At 32.2% G+C, this 18,555-nt stretch overlaps 2 protein-coding genes across 9 annotated transcripts in view; one reads left to right on the forward strand and one right to left on the reverse strand.

Annotated features, from left to right (window-relative positions):
- Window positions 1-713: 713 nt before the first annotated feature.
- Window positions 714-10,806, forward strand: LOC111060227. Its single transcript, XM_039443878.1, has 6 exons — window positions 714-765; window positions 1,828-1,990; window positions 3,069-3,226; window positions 4,293-4,388; window positions 5,054-5,211; window positions 7,651-10,806. Exons 1-6 carry the CDS (start codon window positions 714-716, stop codon window positions 7,759-7,761), a joined length of 738 nt encoding a protein of 245 aa, XP_039299812.1. The 3' UTR covers window positions 7,762-10,806.
- LOC111052571 overlaps window positions 5,109-18,555 on the reverse strand; it is a 35,331-nt gene continuing 21,884 nt past the window's right edge. For 2 of the 8 annotated variants that reach the window (XM_039443886.1, XM_039443879.1), the window contains exons 5-7: window positions 15,297-15,450; window positions 13,480-13,633; window positions 11,047-12,666 (exon numbers count right to left, since the gene is read on the reverse strand). In XM_039443886.1, coding sequence (XP_039299820.1) covers window positions 15,432-15,450 — 19 coding nt within the window. In that variant the 3' untranslated portion in view covers window positions 11,047-12,666; window positions 13,480-13,633; window positions 15,297-15,431. Of the gene's footprint in view, window positions 5,233-7,859; window positions 8,496-11,046; window positions 12,667-13,479; window positions 13,634-15,296; window positions 15,451-18,555 lie in introns of those variants that run through there. The other 6 variants (XM_039443887.1, XM_039443880.1, XM_039443881.1 and 3 more) reach the window with 5 other exon arrangements.

The raw sequence follows: 18,555 nt of genomic DNA on the forward strand, positions 1-18,555 counted from the left end.
AGACCTAAGTTGAGTAATTATTTTTAAGATGCATTGTTGAAAAGTTATAAGCCCTGAAAAAGCAAAATAATAGGATAAAAACCTGCTATTTTAAGAATTTCACACCTACAAGAGCGAATATCTTGGAAACTGTTGGAGATATCACTAAACTCTACAAAACAAAAATTGTAGAGAATTTATCAAGATTCATTTTTGAATAGTCATGTCAGTCGAACGCATTTTTGCCAAGATATAGGCGTGGAGCATAGAGGTTGGAACAGCCTGGTGAGCGCCCTCACAAAACAGATAATCTCTCGATAGCAGCACTCATTTTATACGAAGCCATGGCGGCCAGCCAGTCGACAGATGGGAATAAATTAAAAATTGCATTTGTTCGAATGCTAATTAATGTATGATTGTTGTTAAACGAAGAAAATGGATGGAAATAAATAAGAAATTGCATTTGTTCAAATGCTAATTAATGAATAATTATTATTAAACGAAAAAATGGATTATCATTTAATTGATAATTATTCATTAATTAGAATTTGAACAAATGCAATTTCTTAATTATTTCAATCTGTAAAAATGTAGCCCTTCATTACTGCTCCAGCTTTCATAAGTTTTTGTCGGTTTGTTTCTAGATGGCAAGCACTTCACGTGCCAACCCCCAAAGAGGAGGCGTGAGGAGGAAGAGGATGCCCCTAGACCTCCCAAGAGAAGATGTGTTGTAAATGAACATCCACAGGCCCCTCTCCGAAGATCGGAGAGGATTCGACAACAAAAGTAAGTATCAACATAGCAGGTTTTTATCCAATGTTTTGCTTTTTCAGGGCTTATAACTCTCCAACAATGCATCTTTAAAGTATTACTCAACTTAGATTTGTAGAGCATTAGATTCTCTTAGATATGATGAATTATTTGACTGTTCCAATTTTCCCTTTCATTGTTATAGCAGCTTTAAGGTAGGGAGTGATATTTTCAATGCTGCAACATTGACAATCAATTGACAATAATATATTTAAAGGGGGTTTCTGGAACACAATTTTTGACTTTGCAGCTCAATTGTGACTATTTAGGGGGTAAACAGTGCGCATCTTTATTTCCTCTGTTGAAGGTGAGTTTACACTTGAAAATTTAGCAAACTTGAAAATTTCACCCCCTACATTAAAGCTGCTATAACAATGGAAGGAATGCTTGGAATAGTCAATTAATACATCATATAAAAGAGAATTTAATACTCTACAGACCTAAGTTGAGTAATTATTTTTAAGATGCATTGTTGAAAAGTTATAAGCCCTGAAAAAGCAAAATAATAGGATAAAAACCTGCTATTTTAAGAATTTCACACCTACAAGAGCGAATATCTTGGAAACTGTTGGAGATATCACTAAACTCTACAAAACAAAAATTGTAGAGAATTTATCAAGATTCATTTTTGAATAGTCATGTCAGTCGAACGCATTTTTGCCAAGATATAGGCGTGGAGCATAGAGGTTGGAACAGCCTGGTGAGCGCCCTCACAAAACAGATAATCTCTCGATAGCAGCACTCATTTTATACGAAGCCATGGCGGCCAGCCAGTCGACAGATGGGAATAAATTAAAAATTGCATTTGTTCGAATGCTAATTAATGTATGATTGTTGTTAAACGAAGAAAATGGATGGAAATAAATAAGAAATTGCATTTGTTCAAATGCTAATTAATGAATAATTATTATTAAACGAAAAAATGGATTATCATTTAATTGATAATTATTCATTAATTAGAATTTGAACAAATGCAATTTCTTAATTATTTCAATCTGTAAAAATGTAGCCCTTCATTACTGCTCCAGCTTTCATAAGTTTTTGTCGGTTTGTTTCTAGATGGCAAGCACTTCACGTGCCAACCCCCAAAGAGGAGGCGTGAGGAGGAAGAGGATGCCCCTAGACCTCCCAAGAGAAGATGTGTTGTAAATGAACATCCACAGGCCCCTCTCCGAAGATCGGAGAGGATTCGACAACAAAAGTAAGTATCAACAAATTTTCCAATTTTTGACCGAATTTGACTTATGATACATGATTTTGAACCGCCTTGACGAGCTGAGAAAAATGAAGTGTAGTACGATGAGATCCGAACATTGTGTCAACAGTTATAAGTGTTTTTTGATCCTTTGTGTTTTGTGTTTGTTTTTGATCCTTTGTGTTTTGTGTTCATTTTGATCCTTGAGGTGTCCATATGCCAGCCTCTCCTCTAGGAAATACTGAAATGAAGTGCATCTAACGGGTGATTCTCATATAACATAATCTCATGTACTTATATCATTGTGCGAAATATCAATGTAAGAGCAATTTAGTTGGTGATGATGGTTGAAGCTAAAAATTAGGTGTTTTTCACAATACAAGGAGCATTGTTGTCAGGTGTACCTGAAAATCTATATGAGATAGAGCGCTCTACCTGATCTCAGATTGTAGAACACAAAAATACGCCCAAAGATATTTTAAATTATACATCTAAATGGTAACAATCGGGAGATATTGTTGATCAAAAACTAAAATACATCAAAATTAATTTTTTTCTTCAAATTTTACTCATTTTTGAAAAATCATAGCTCAATACTCATTAGAGATAGAGAATTCCGAATGATCTCATTCCATTCAGATTTTTTTAATCTAAAAAAAGGCGATAGCAAATTTTTCCGTCCAATTACTGGATTCAGGTTTTTGGGCCTCCCTGTATCTGGCACAAGGAAATTTTGCATGAAGAAATTTGTTCTGGACTTCTCTCATGTATCCAAATGATAATATTAAAAAATCAGAACTACAATATATATTACAAGCACACCCCTTTTTTATGTCTATATTGACTGGACTAAATCTCGTTAGTTTCATTTTCTATTATTTAATTTTTGGCCCGGTTGCACAAAAGCCTGTTAATTCTTAATCATGATTATTTTCCAATCAGAGAAGGTTTCTTGAGAAAACAGGGCTTCTCTGATTAGTTCTTGTGGCATTTAATTGGGATTAAAAGTTAACAGATTTTTGTGCAAGCGGGTGTTTCAAGTATTTTCCTGCTCCTGTTCTCATACTTTTGTTTTTATTTTTAGTTTGGAGATTGAAAGAGCAGAAGAGCAGAGACTTCAACTGCAGCATCAGCAACAACGAGACAACAGACAGAGACAGAGAAGGCAACCAATGAGGATACAAGAAGAGATAGAGGTAGAACGTGAACCTCCAGTCCTCCCACCACCACCCCCCGTTGATAGTAAGTATTCATGAAATATTCATAAAGAGTTCATGATTCAATTTACACATAATTCCAAGTTCAAAAAAGTCACCTACAATTTTGAAATTAATCTGATTGATTTACTAGTCCAGGCAATGAATGCTCAAAAAAGGGTATAGGCTAGAGGGAAATGTTTGGAAGACAATTTTTGGCCCCGCAGTTCTCTTTAGGATAGTAAGGAGGTAAACATATCCCCCTGTGCTAAGGGGGTGGGGGTGGTTTAAAAGTACGATTTTTAGGTCGGATAAAAATTATCCAGACACCAATAGAAAGGAGACATTCTCCCCGTTAATTTGATATAAAATTATTAGGCATTACGACGCCCCATGATTCTGACAAAAGTGATATTCAATAGAAAAACAAATTTTCGCAATGTTTCCAATTTTATAATAAAAATTAAATTTCCTTTTAATCCTTTAGCCCTGAAACTTTTCTAGCAATACTAGGATATCGGGGATGATATTCTACATCCAATTCTGATGTTGAATTGGAAATTTGAGAAAGTTGCAATTTTACACGATTTGGCAACCTTATAATTTCTCCGGATGGAGGGCCAAGTCTCAACTTATTTTACACAAACTATACATTCGATGAAACGTGAAAGCCCCTTGATTTATGAAACTAGGTAGCATTCAGTATAAAGAGTGTAGGCATAGAGAAACAATAGCGTAAGTAGATATCCCATGGTATAGGGCGTTTATGTCGCAAGTTTTACTGTTATCCCAAGCCGATAGTTCACATAGTTCTTTCCTATGCAGCTGTGTGACGCTGGTAGTCTCTCAAATTGTGCCATTCATACACTATCACCCCAACAAAACAGTAAAAATTGACAATAATCGACAGTAATCGGCTTGAGATAACAGTAAAAGTTGCGACATAAATTCCCTATACCATGGGATATCTACTTACGCTATTGTTTCTCTATGATGTAGGCTAATAATTCAATTTGTTAACTGTAGCAGGTGTTTGACCTTTTTTAGAAATGATCAAAAATGTACTGAAAACTCCGTAATTCATTTCTGAACATTCTGTCTGAAAATTTCAGTTGTTGGTAATGTGATGTGGGGCCGGCTGGGGAAGCAGCCCTACTGGCCTGCAATGTTGGCCGTCGATGAGGATGGCCTATACTTCAAACAGCAACGTAAGTTATCAAAATGATCTACTTGAACAATACTCTGGATAGTCATCCATTTCATATTGTACAATAATTACAAAATACAAATGAACCATGAGAGGCTTGTTTGAGTACCAATCTGTTCCTATTTGAATGCATAAAACACTCTAGCTCTATGTTCTTTATTGATTCATACAATAAGTACATCATCAAAATGATAGGGAGAGAAAAATAAGGTAACCTTGTGCTATTTCTCTCCCAAATTTAGATAAGTTTACTCATAGTCCCAAATAGGTTAAGTCTTGTAGTTGTTCAATTCACAAAATTTTCAGTCCTTAATTATTTTTATAAAGTACATTTTTAAATTTAGATGCTTCAAACCAAACTTAGAAGAAATATTTCACATTATCATCACTAAAATAGGAAATATTCACAAATTAAAGAAATAATTTTGCAGGACTAAAAAACAAACTTGATATTCTAATATTTTTTCTTAATGTAATATGCATTTAAATCGAATTGATTTCCAGCCAAACAAAATATTGTATTATACTGTCTTTTGCAAGATTATGACTATTTCTTAGACGGGTTTAAGAACTTGGCCATTAGTATATTATGTTATTCATATTCTCAAGAGGTTTGTTTTCATAACCAACAAAAGATGTTCAAGTATTTTTTATGTTTATTTTCAGTGACTGAAAATGGTGTCCTTAGGCGGCAGTTTTATGTCGAATGGTTGGCCGACGGGCGGCGGTCATGGGTGGGGGCCACTTATTTGGCCCCATTCGAGCGCCCGGAAAATCCCACCCCTGAGGGTCTCAGGAACACCCTTAGGGAGTGGGTCCTAACTGTAAGTTTAACCAACTGTTTCCTAGTAAATATTACAGAAATTACAATAAGGCAGTACTTGATTATTACAATATCATGAAATATTAATTTTTAATATTATTACAATAATTAAATTATCAAGCTATTATATTCATTTTATGATAATACAGTGCCTTCATTGAGTCGCCCACATTCAAATAAACAAGTTTGTGAACAGTGGGGCTTTTAAATTACTTGTGTGGCTACCGAAAGATATGTATAAAATATTTATGTATAAAATCGCAATGTAAAAACATTTGCATGTTACAGCAGGTCTTCAGTACATATTGTTTTGAGTAGGATAATGTAAGCATGTGGTTTTGCCAAGAGCAAGGAGTATTCCTTTCTGAACAGTTTTCCACCAGTATCCAATGCCTATAGATTTTTTCCCTTGGGGTCAACTCGGACGTTTTAATGAACATGACAGACATTTTGAACTTATGTTATCAAATTTTGTTGAAACTTTTAATAATATATATACTGATATGTATTATTAATACTTATAATTATTATTATCAACCCCACCGGAGAAAAAGATCTTGAGGCATTGAATACTGATAGAATAATGTTCAAGAAGGAACACTAGTTGCTCTTGGCAAAATGACATAATTAGGCCTACATTACTGGACAGAAAACAATAGTGCAGATATGTTGTATGTTGTAACCTGTACATATTAAATGAATGTTCATTTGTTTTATACATATATAGTGATGCTATCTTGCAGTAGCTACACAACAATAATGTAAAACACTTTTTGCTTTTAAAAAGAACGACTAGCAAACAAGTGAATAAATTAATTTATTGAAAAAATCTGCCTGCTAGTCGTTCTTATTAAAAGCAAAAAAGTGATTTAATAATAAGCAGCTCGTGATTGAAAACAGCATTGAAAAAATATAAAACTCCCACTTTTTACAGACACGTTTATTTGAATGTGCGACACTTGATGAAAACACTGTATAATACATATTGAGTTATTATTACATACAATTAGAATAGAATTGAATGAGATAGATTGTAATGGAACAGCTATAGTGAGATTCATGTTATGAAGACAGTGGAAATGAAAGGAAATCATTGTTGCCACTTTTCATCACCTTCTATATTAAATGGTTGTAATTCAAGTCATCCCGGTAAATCGGACAAGATATTAACTGTTGATTATTTTCAATAACGATCATTTCTATCTGGATTACATTAATTCCACCAAGAAGATATATTTATCTAAATTTTTTGATGATACATTTTCATTTTTGAGATGAAGTAATTTGGTAGTTCATATTTGTACATAGTCTAGAAACAGTTTGACAACTGTGTGGAGTTGGAAATGGATAGAGCTATGCTTAGTCTGCTTACAGACCAATGCTGATCAGATGCTCACTTTATAACTTGAATCTCACTAAAGATAACTCAGCAACATCAAGTGCCACTTGATTTTTTCAAATTTGTTTTTTCAACATTAATGTCTGTGTAAAAGCTGCGGGATAGAGCCATAGTATAATATTTTCACTTGTTTCACATTCTTGACTCAAACAAGAAATCACAAATATGCTTTCAATACATACTTCAATTAAACATTGCGCACACTGTTGCAAACCACATGACGGTGACGGCAGAGGGAAAATGGTTGGAATCGCTGCCGTCGCCAATGCGATTCGCACCCGTGTTGCAAGGGTTTAAGGCAGTGCAAAGGCTAAAAATAAACTTTCTACTTGTGATATTTTTCAAAGTTTTTCGATTTGTATATCATCAAGCTATCAAAATGGAAAAGCTTTCTCAGAAAAACATTTTTATCAGATCATTACTTTTTGAGATATGAGCGACTGAAGTTTGAATTTTTGGGACAGAACATTTCAAATTCGGTACGATATAAATCCATGAGATTTAGAGGATGGATTCTTCATGGTATTGTTGATCTAGTAAAACAAAAATTTTCTGAAAATATCAATTTTTGGAAAAGTTATTCAATTTACCAAAAATAACTTTTAGTTGAGTTATTTTTAGTAAATTGAATAACTATCTTAAAAATTGATATTTTCAGAAAATGTTTGTTTTACTAGATCAACAATAACATGAAGAATCTATCCTCTAAATCTCATGGATTTATCTCTTACCGAATTTGAAATGTTCTGTCCCAAAAATTTAAACTTTAGGCGCTCATATCTCAAAAAGTAATGATCAGAAAAAAATGTTTTCCTGAGAAAACTTTTTCATTTTGATAGCTGGATGATATACAAATCAAAAAACTTTGAAAAATATCACGAGTAGAAAGTTTATTTTTAGCCTTTGCACAGCCTTATCAGACAGAATTGTGAAAGCCTTCTTAATGAGAATGGAGCAAATCTTAATGAATACAATACAATAGATGGTAATGATTTTCATTGTGATGAAATTGATTAATCAAGGTTTGATTTTTGTTTACAGCATAGGAAATCTAAGGAATCGGTTAAAGCACTCAAAATTCCCCGCAGACTGCAGGGGAAAATTGACGCAGCAATCGAGGAAGCACTGGAGTTACAGGACAATTTCCATTAAATAGATTAAAAGAGACAAAGGCTCGGGGGTTAATGAAAAATGTAAGGAGTTACTCAGCAGAGGAGGGCAGTGTCTGTAGGGTGAGTGACAAACATCAATTCATTTCATTTTAATTGTTTATTCAATCCATACTCAAAATTAAATTACTTCTGCTTATTACACAGGTACACTATATAACCTCATAAATTTATCCTATTTTAAATTCATCCATTAATTTATGTGATTATGATGATAATGATAATTTTTTACTAATTTAAATTTCTAAATTCAATTTATAATTTAATTATAATGATTGACTATGCTTGATGGACAGACAGGGAGATTGCAAACCTCACTTGACGAAAGTTTAAATAATAGTTTTTCATTGTTATCAATTCATGGTATCATAAAATTATTTTTTATTGGTTCAATGTAATAGAATTTCAGCCCTATTTATAGAAATAAAAGATATTACTGAAGTCGTGCATAACACGACTTGTCTTAGCTCAATGCATCAATGGATGGTGTAATAATATTAATAAATAAGAAAGGATTACAAGTCCCCAACATTTTTATTACTTAAACCCTTTTGTTTTGCAAAAGCATTTTAAATTTTAATAATATAAATAAAGAAAGGATAAGAAGACCCCAACATTTACAATACCTCATTGGCATAAACTTTCGTCTGTCCGTTATCTTCCCATATTCTGGATCTTGGGGGATTTCGATTACATTCGTCTCAGTTACCAGCCTATCTGGAAAATGTTAACAATGTATTGAGTAGGTGGATAATTAATTAATTTAGAATTATTGAAACTTGGTCCAACATTGGAGGTTCAGCATCATTAGGCCTACAATGTGATTGATTAACTAGAGCAGGATTTTATTTGTAGCTAAATTGCAGTTTCAAGTCTTCAAACTCCAAAACTGTTTCAAGTGGAAAATGAAAGCTCTGGTACAATCTTGACCTTCGACCTTGACCACTGACCGACTGGCCACGACTTGACCTCGACTTAACCCTAATTCTCCCCTCAATATTTATTTTTCCATCTTATTATAAAACTGTTCATATACGGTATTCGACTATTTGGGGAAATTTTATTTTTTTCACAGTAGATAGTTTTATCTTTTTAAAGGTCGAGATTGTTTCAGAGCTCACAATTTCTATTTATTATAGAATTTAACTGACATTTTTCATTTATATAATTTAATGTCAATTCGTCCAAAAAAATAAATGTTGGCTTAAATATAGGGTTTAATTATCAGGAATATTTCATAGACAGTTTTTATATAATCAACCCAAGGAGGATGATTCGGCAACCAAAATTTATTTCTTTAAATCATGTCTAGTTGAATTACCATTGAGCATTCCTGGGGCAGGTTTACTTATTTCAGCTAAGTTTATTTGAGTGACTGATAAGTCTGTTTTTTTTTCAAAACATCAGTCTTTTGATGGCCAAGGCAGGGAATTCTTTTTGAAGAATGGAGGAGGGTTCAGATGAATTTCTGGTACAGTCATTGTCTATAAATCCATTGCTTTACACAGATAAAACTGGATTTTTTAGGGTACAGTAAAATCTGTATGTTGGTTGGAACAGACTGGTTCATTCTTGACTTGTAAGTTATTCTCTGGGAGGAATTTCTACAGTTTGGTCGTTGCTGTATTATCATGATGATTATGAAGATGGAGAATTGAATTCTCTGTGGTTTTTGGGTGATTGGGTTTTTGTCTACGAGTTGTGGTAGAGGTATAGTGTGACGAGATATAGTTGAATGTGACGTAAGTATCGGCTCCACACATGTTGTGAGTCTGAGGCCTGAAGGCGGCCTTGAGGCGCCCGAGGCCGCCTTGAGTCAGAGGCCACATGTGTGGGCCAGTTAAGGTATTTGTATTTGTTTTTGAAGGTAAGTATTTGAAAATGAAAAATGAATAAATTTGTCCACCCCCCACACCATGCCCAAAGACCCTCTAAATACCTCAAATTTAGTACAATACCACCCGCTCTGAATACCCCACATTTATACCCCCCCCCCTGAATACCTCAAATACAGTATACCAACCCCCCAACACAAGATTTTTTTTTAATAATTGAAATGACACCGTTTGTTTATTACTACCCCCCCCCCCCCCAACAAGGGATCACCTATTGTAAGTTGTTGACAAAAATCTGAATATGTTGGTCAGTTGTTGGCTCAAGCTGTGGCGGTTGTTGGGAGGGTTTTGTTGTGGTTTTCTGAGTGGTTCAGAGGTTTTTACTATGGTCAAGGTCAATTCTCTTAGCTGTTGACCAAAGTCGACAATGAACAGTTTGTTCCAACCAACATACAATGAATAATTTGAGAATTCACTTACAAATTCAGATAACTCTAGGACTGCTAGCTCCCTGCTTCTTCCTTTTCATAAAAAAATGACTTGTATTCCCTTCCAGGTTGCTCAATGATCCTAATTCAACTAGGTACATTATTTCTGTAATTTCCTAATTATTCCTCTTCAATAAATAGTACAGGTCTGAAAGTAATTTACATTAATTTATCCACCGCTCTATACAGGCTCAATACATTTATTGTCTCTTTGCTTCATTTAAGAAGTTTAGATACATATTTTTCAAAAATCTTTTGTCTTCTATACCAGCCAATGACATCCCCTATAACCAATTCTTTCAAGTCCTTGTGCACATCGATTTTTGGACGTACAAAGTTTTGGGTTTGCCATCCTTATAAATTCTATTAGATTAGAAGATGATGTTTATCAAGTTCCGTTCAATCTAATAGGATTTATAAGGACGGCAAAGAATCGTATGCATAAAATCGATGTGTGTGTAGCTACTTTAACACAATCCGAAAAGTACAAAAATAAAACTGGGTTGATAGAATAAAAAATCCTAATTTGATAAATTTCACATTATAAGTCCTGACTAAGCTATGTATGATAATAGGACTTACACTTATATATAGATACTAAGATATAAAAAAACAAATCTTTAGAATTTTAAAATCATAAAATAAAACATTCTTTTATCAGCTGCTTTTAAGACTACTTTTCCACCTATGAATATGTATATAAAATTAAAATTAACGACCAAATAATTGCAATAATTGAAATATAATAGAATAAATCTTGGCTTAAATATAGGGTTTAATTATCAGGAATATTTCATTGACAGTTTTTATATAATCAACCCAAGGAGGATGATTCGGCAACCAAAATTTATTTCTTTAAATCATGTCTAGTTGAATTACCATTGAGCATTCCTGGGGCAGGTTTACTTATTTCAGCTAAGTTTATTTGAGTGACTGATAAGTCTGTTTTTTTTTCAAAACATCAGTCTTTTGATGGCCAAGGCAGGGAATTCTTTTTGAAGAATGGAGGAGGGTTCAGATGAATTTCTGGTACAGTCATTGTCTATAAATCCATTGCTTTACACAGATAAAACTGGATTTTTTAGGGTACAGTAAAATCTGTATGTTGGTTGGAACAGACTGGTTCATTCTTGACTTGTAAGTTATTCTCTGGGAGGAATTTCTACAGTTTGGTCGTTGCTGTATTATCATGATGATTATGAAGATGGAGAATTGAATTCTCTGTGGTTTTTGGGTGATTGGGTTTTTGTCTACGAGTTGTGGTAGAGGTATAGTGTGACGAGATATAGTTGAATGTGACGTAAGTATCGGCTCCACACATGTTGTGAGTCTGAGGCCTGAAGGCGGCCTTGAGGCGCCCGAGGCCGCCTTGAGGCAGAGGCCACATGTGTGGGCCAGTTAAGGTATTTGTATTTGTTTTTGAAGGTAAGTATTTGAAAATGAAAAATGAATAAATTTGTCCACCCCCCACACCATGCCCAAAGACCCTCTAAATACCTCAAATTTAGTACAATACCACCCGCTCTGAATACCCCACATTTATACCCCCCCCTGAATACCTCAAATACAGTATACCAATCCCCCAACCCAAGATTTTTTTTTTAATAATTGAAATGACACCGTTTGTTTATTACTACCCCCCCCCCCCCCAACAAGGGATCACCTATTGTAAGTTGTTGACAAAAATCTGAATATGTTGGTCAGTTGTTGGCTCAAGCTGTGGCGGTTGTTGGGAGGGTTTTGTTGTGGTTTTCTGAGTGGTTCAGAGGTTTTTACTATGGTCAAGGTCAATTCTCTTAGCTGTTGACCAAAGTCGACAATGAACAGTTTGTTCCAACCAACATACAATGAATAATTTGAGAATTCACTTACAAATTCAGATAACTCTAGGACTGCTAGCTCCCTGCTTCTTCCTTTTCATAAAAAAATGACTTGTATTCCCTTCCAGGTTGCTCAATGATCCTAATTCAACTAGGTACATTATTTCTGTAATTTCCTAATTATTCCTCTTCAATAAATAGTACAGGTCTGAAAGTAATTTACATTAATTTATCCACCGCTCTATACAGGCTCAATACATTTATTGTCTCTTTGCTTCATTTAAGAAGTTTAGATACATATTTTTCAAAAATCTTTTGTCTTCTATACCAGCCAATGACATCCCCTATAACCAATTCTTTCAAGTCCTTGTGCACATCGATTTTTGGACGTACAAAGTTTTGGGTTTGCCATCCTTATAAATTCTATTAGATTAGAAGATGATGTTTATCAAGTTCCGTTCAATCTAATAGGATTTATAAGGACGGCAAAGAATCGTATGCATAAAATCGATGTGTGTGTAGCTACTTTAACACAATCCGAAAAGTACAAAAATAAAACTGGGTTGATAGAATAAAAAATCCTAATTTGATAAATTTCACATTATAAGTCCTGACTAAGCTATGTATGATAATAGGACTTACACTTATATATAGATACTAAGATATAAAAAAACAAATCTTTAGAATTTTAAAATCATAAAATAAAACATTCTTTTATCAGCTGCTTTTAAGACTCCTCTTCCACCTATGAATATGAATATAAAATTAAAATTAACTACCAAATAATTGCAATAATTGAAATATAATAGAATAAATCTTGGAAAATGGTCAATTATCGGCTAAACTCACTTCCTGTTTCTATTTATCTCACATTCTCAATGCTGCATTTTTTATTCAGAACCATCTTTTGTATAAAAAAATAATGTTTTATTGATCCATCGATACATTGAGCCAAGACACAAGTTTTGTTGATCTACAGACTTGAAAAATAGGAGAGCTTTAATAGAAATTTGTTGAAAATAAGCAGAATTGCAATGTAATTTTATGTGGCAGGGTAATAATTTTGAAAATAATTGAAGTGAAGAAGGTGTGCTGCTCTCCACGACTGTCAATCAAGCATTATCAATCAATGAAATATTTTCCATCCATCTTTGTACAGTAGAACATGGACTGTCTTAAGACACTTTATAGGTTTCAAAGGAACAACATAGATTTTCACTTATTCTTGTAAGATAACTATTATTATCAGAGTTCAATGTTTCTTAGCTACAAATGTTTTTATCTTTCAATTATTATAATCATCATCATCATAATTAAATCATCCCGTTTTACATTTTATAATCAAACCCCACTTCACCCTAGATATATTTTTGACATTAGTATTTTCCAAATTAATTATAAATCATAATTTTCCACTGTATCTTCAAAATTAAAAAAAAAAAAACAGTTTCTCATAAAAATCCAAATTTTCATATTGATGAAATGATTGAATGAATCACTCATAATAAAGACTGTGCCCGAATGTGTGAGTACTCCAACTCATCGCTCCAGTACTTACTTGCATCTTTAGCACTACAGCCTTTGTCTCCTTCGAAATGCCTCTCCAGCCTCAGCTTGCCTCTTTCCCCTGTGTCTGCATTCCCTTCCTCATCATCCTCCAGTTCTCCAGCCTCATCAGCCTTCAGACAACGCTTCACACATCGTCATATCTCCTGTTAAAATTGAAAAAAAATATATATTATATAGGCCTATATTATAAGAACCAGAAAAGTAAAAATTTAAAAAAAACAGTTTCTCATAAAAATCCAAATTTTCATATTGATGAAATGATTGAATGAATCACTCATAATAAAGACTGTGCCCGAATGTGTGAGTACTCCAACTCATCGCTCCAGTACTTACTTGCATCTTTAGCACTACAGCCTTTGTCTCCTTCGAAATGCCTCTTCAATAAATAGTACAGGTCTGAAAGTAATTTACATTAATTTATCCACCGCTCTATACAGGCTCAATACATTTATTGTCTCTTTGCTTCATTTAAGAAGTTTAGATACATATTTTTCAAAAATCTTTTGTCTTCTATACCAGCCAATGACATCCCCTATAACCAATTCTTTCAAGTCCTTGTGCACATCGATTTTTGGACGTACAAAGTTTTGGGTTTGCCATCCTTATAAATTCTATTAGATTAGAAGATGATGTTTATCAAGTTCCGTTCAATCTAATAGGATTTATAAGGACGGCAAAGAATCGTATGCATAAAATCGATGTGTGTGTAGCTACTTTAACACAATCCGAAAAGTACAAAAATAAAACTGGGTTGATAGAATAAAAAATCCTAATTTGATAAATTTCACATTATAAGTCCTGACTAAGCTATGTATGATAATAGGACTTACACTTATATATAGATACTAAGATATAAAAAAACAAATCTTTAGAATTTTAAAATCATAAAATAAAACATTCTTTTATCAGCTGCTTTTAAGACTACTTTTCCACCTATGAATATGTATATAAAATTAAAATTAACGACCAAATAATTGCAATAATTGAAATATAATAGAATAAATCTTGGAAAATGGTCAATTATCGGCTAAACTCACTTCCTGTTTCTATTTATCTCACATTCTCAATGCTGCATTTTTTATTCAGAACCATCTTTTGTATAAAAAATAATGTTTTATTGATCCATCGATACATTGAGCCAAGACACAAGTTTTGTTGATCTACAGACTTGAAAAATAGGAGAGCTTTAATAGAAATTTGTTGAAAATAAGCAGAATTGCAATGTAATTTTATGTGGCAGGGTAATAATTTTGAAAATAATTGAAGTGAAGAAGGTGTGCTGCTCTCCACGACTGTCAATCAAGCATTATCAATCAATGAAATATTTTCCATCCATCTTTGTACAGTAGAACATGGACTGTCTTAAGACACTTTATAGGTTTCAAAGGAACAACATAGATTTTCACTTATTCTTGTAAGATAACTATTATTATCAGAGTTCAATGTTTCTTAGCTACAAATGTTTTTATCTTTCAATTATTATAATCATCATCATCATCATCATCATCATCATCATCATCATCATCATCATCATCATCATCATCATCATCATCATCATCATCATTAAATCATCCCGTTTTACATTTTATAATCAAACCCCACTTCACCCTAGATATATTTTTGACATTAGTATTTTCCAAATTAATTATAAATCATAATTTTCCACTGTATCTTCAAAATTAAAAAAAAAAACAGTTTCTCATAAAAATCCAAATTTTCATATTGATGAAATGATTGAATGAATCACTCATAATAAAGACTGTGCCCGAATGTGTGAGTACTCCAACTCATCGCTCCAGTACTTACTTGCATCTTTAGCACTACAGCCTTTGTCTCCTTCGAAATGCCTCTCCAGCCTCAGCTTGCCTCTTTCCCCTGTGTCTGCATTCCCTTCCTCATCATCCTCCAGTTCTCCAGCCTCATCAGCCTTCAGCCAACGCTTCACACATCGTCATATCTCCTGTTAAAATTGAAAAAAATATATATTTTAGTTATAAGCATTACTCTTGTATTATTATGAAATATATTGTTGTTAAAGGATACATTCAAAAATATATATTATATACGCCTATATTATATGAACCAGAAAAGTAAAAATTTAAAAAAATAGAGTAGGTTTGGGTTATTCATTATAGGCATTACTTTCATATATTATTATAAAACCATCAGAAAATACATAAAATTATAAAACACAAAAAAATTAGGTTTAGTTATTATAGGTATTAGTTTACTATTATTATAAAATCCCCAAAAATTAATAAAATTATAAAACACAAAAAATTGATAAAATTATAAAACACAAAAAATTGATAAAATTATAAAACACAAAAAAATTAGGTTAGTTTATCTAGGTTATATTATATTAACAAGTACAGAAAACCCCAAAAAATTAATAAAATTATAAAACACAAAAAATTGATAAAATTATAAAACACAAAAAATTGATAAAATTATAAAACACAAAAAATTAGGTTAGTTTATCTAGGTTATATTATATTAACAAGTATAGTTACAGAAAACCCCAAAAAATTAATAAAATTATAAAACACAAAAAATTGATAAAATTATAAAACACAAAAAAATTAGGTTAGTTTATCTGGGTAATATATTATGTAATAGTTATAGAAAACCCCAAAAAATTAATAAAATTATAAAACACAAAAAAATTAGGTTAGTTTATCTAGGTTATATATTATGTAATAGTTATAGAAAACCCCAAAAAATTAATAAAATTATAAAACACAAAAAATTGATAAAATTATAAAACACAAAAAATTAGGTTAGTTTATCTGGGTAATATATTATGTAATAGTTATAGAAAACCCCCAAAAAATTAATAAAATTATAAAACACAAAAAAATTAGGTTAGTTTATCTAGGTTATATATTATGTAATAGTTAAAGAAAACCCCCAAAAAATTAATAAAATTATAAAAAACAAAAAAATTAGGTTTAGTTATTATAGGTATTAGTTTACTATTATTATAAAATCCCCAAAAATTAATAAAATTATAAAACACAAAAAATTAGGTTAGTTTATCTAGGTTATATATTATGTAATAGTTATAGAAAACCCCCAAAAAATTAATAAAAAAAGTAGGCTAGATTAGATTATTATAGTTTATTTATTGTATTCTTGTTTTAGGATACATTCAAAACATATAATATAGGCCTATATAATATTTATAAAGAATAAAAAAGCTAAAATTGAAAAAATGTATTCTAGGTTAGTTTATTATAGGCTATTTTGATTATTAGAGTACCTACTTGAAGGTGGCTTCAAGTGAGAAAATTTCAACCTTGTAAATAATTACCACTGATTCTATATTAATAGTAATTCTATATTCATACAACATTTCTACTCTATTTGTTTTGAAATAAATTGATGCTAGCAAATTGAATTGATTCTGTAGAAGGGCCAAACTACTTTCATGATTTTCCCACAGGAATATATCAGTGATTCAGCAGTAAATAACTGTGATATCTCTTTGAAGACTGAACAAATTATACACAGGAAAGACTATTTGAGAAAAGACTGTTTATCAGATAAATATTACTACATTAGTTGTAATTAAATATCAATTGTAATATTAGATAATTATTCTGATGTAGACGAAACATAATGTGACTTTCAAAGTGCATTTCTGTATGTAGCCTAATACAACAGGCTATTATTTCTATAAATAGAATACCTGTGTTCAAAATATTGACAAAATAACTGTGTCTTATTGTTGAAGTGACAAACTTATTGTTAAAGTGTTAAGCTGTGTTTACACCAAAGTTATTAACAAAATGTTTATTTTTCCGTCCTTATAGATTCTATTAGATTGAACATAACTTATCATACACATGATGTGCATATGTGTTTGTCAAACTCCGTTTAATCTAATAGAATTTATGAAGACGGAAAATAAACATTTTGTTAATAACTTTGGTGTAAACACAGCTTAATATTCATTACATCTTTGTTTTATTCTTTTATATTGTTTTTGATTAATTTGTTTACATATTTTTTAGTAGTTTTATCAAAGAAAATAGTTCGAAATATTGACAAAATAATTGTGACATCACTCATCTGTTTCTATTTGTTTTACCGTAGATGTTTTCGAATTACAGTATTGATATATTGAACAAAACTTATTGAAGTATTATTTTTATCACTTTATTGCTTTATTCTGTTATGTTAGTTTTTATTCGTTTGTTTATATATTTTTCTATTTCAATGAATAGCCTAAATAAATTTGATTTGTACAATGATATCCCCCCTCTCCCAAACTCAACTACAGAGGTAAGTTAAGTGTTAAACTATGAAACTGTTAGCACAGATCCAATGGTTGTCTGTAGTATTAATAGTTATTTGTATATCTAGAGTGAAAAGTACTGTTTTTTCTCCCTGAGGGAAAAGTTTGAAGCCTGAGGCAAAGCCGAGGGCAACAATTTTCCTGAGGGAGAAAAAACATTTTTCACTCGTGTTATACACAACATTTTTCCTTCACCTACATTTTTATAGAAACTGCAAATAAAATAATTTTTAAAAACGTATGTGACCAAACAATGTGTTACAACATAATCTAAAGAGTAGACAGAGACGGCTGGCTTGTAATCACAGTTCTCCGCCACAGAATAGGTACAGAATGGAAACTATCAATCAAACGCCTATCTAACCAATGCTTTTTACATGGCACAAATACTAGACACGTCACGTGACCTTAGGAACTTCCAATCCTGGTCTTCTGATTGGCTCGCGGCAGTGAACGAGATCAATTGATCCGGATCAGTAAAGGGATCCGAACCTCCCATCAATACTATTACAATGCGGAACTTCCTAACAAGATGGCGGATATTTGCGCCAGGGTACTAGCCGAGTTTCCATACTGTATGTATACTGTGGCTGTGCGCTATCTGTCGGCAAAAGTTGTAACAACAATGGCCGCCACAACTACAGCTATGATGAAGTTCCCGTTTCAAATTTGATTAGTTAATGGGAATATTCGTTGGCTGGTATTTTGAATAACATGGAATAAAAAAATTACATTTTTTTTAGTACAGTGATGAAGTTTGTAATA

This window comes from Nilaparvata lugens, unplaced genomic scaffold, assembly GCF_014356525.2.
Source record: "Nilaparvata lugens isolate BPH unplaced genomic scaffold, ASM1435652v1 scaffold1949, whole genome shotgun sequence".
NCBI classification, from domain to species: Eukaryota; Metazoa; Arthropoda; class Insecta; order Hemiptera; family Delphacidae; genus Nilaparvata; species Nilaparvata lugens.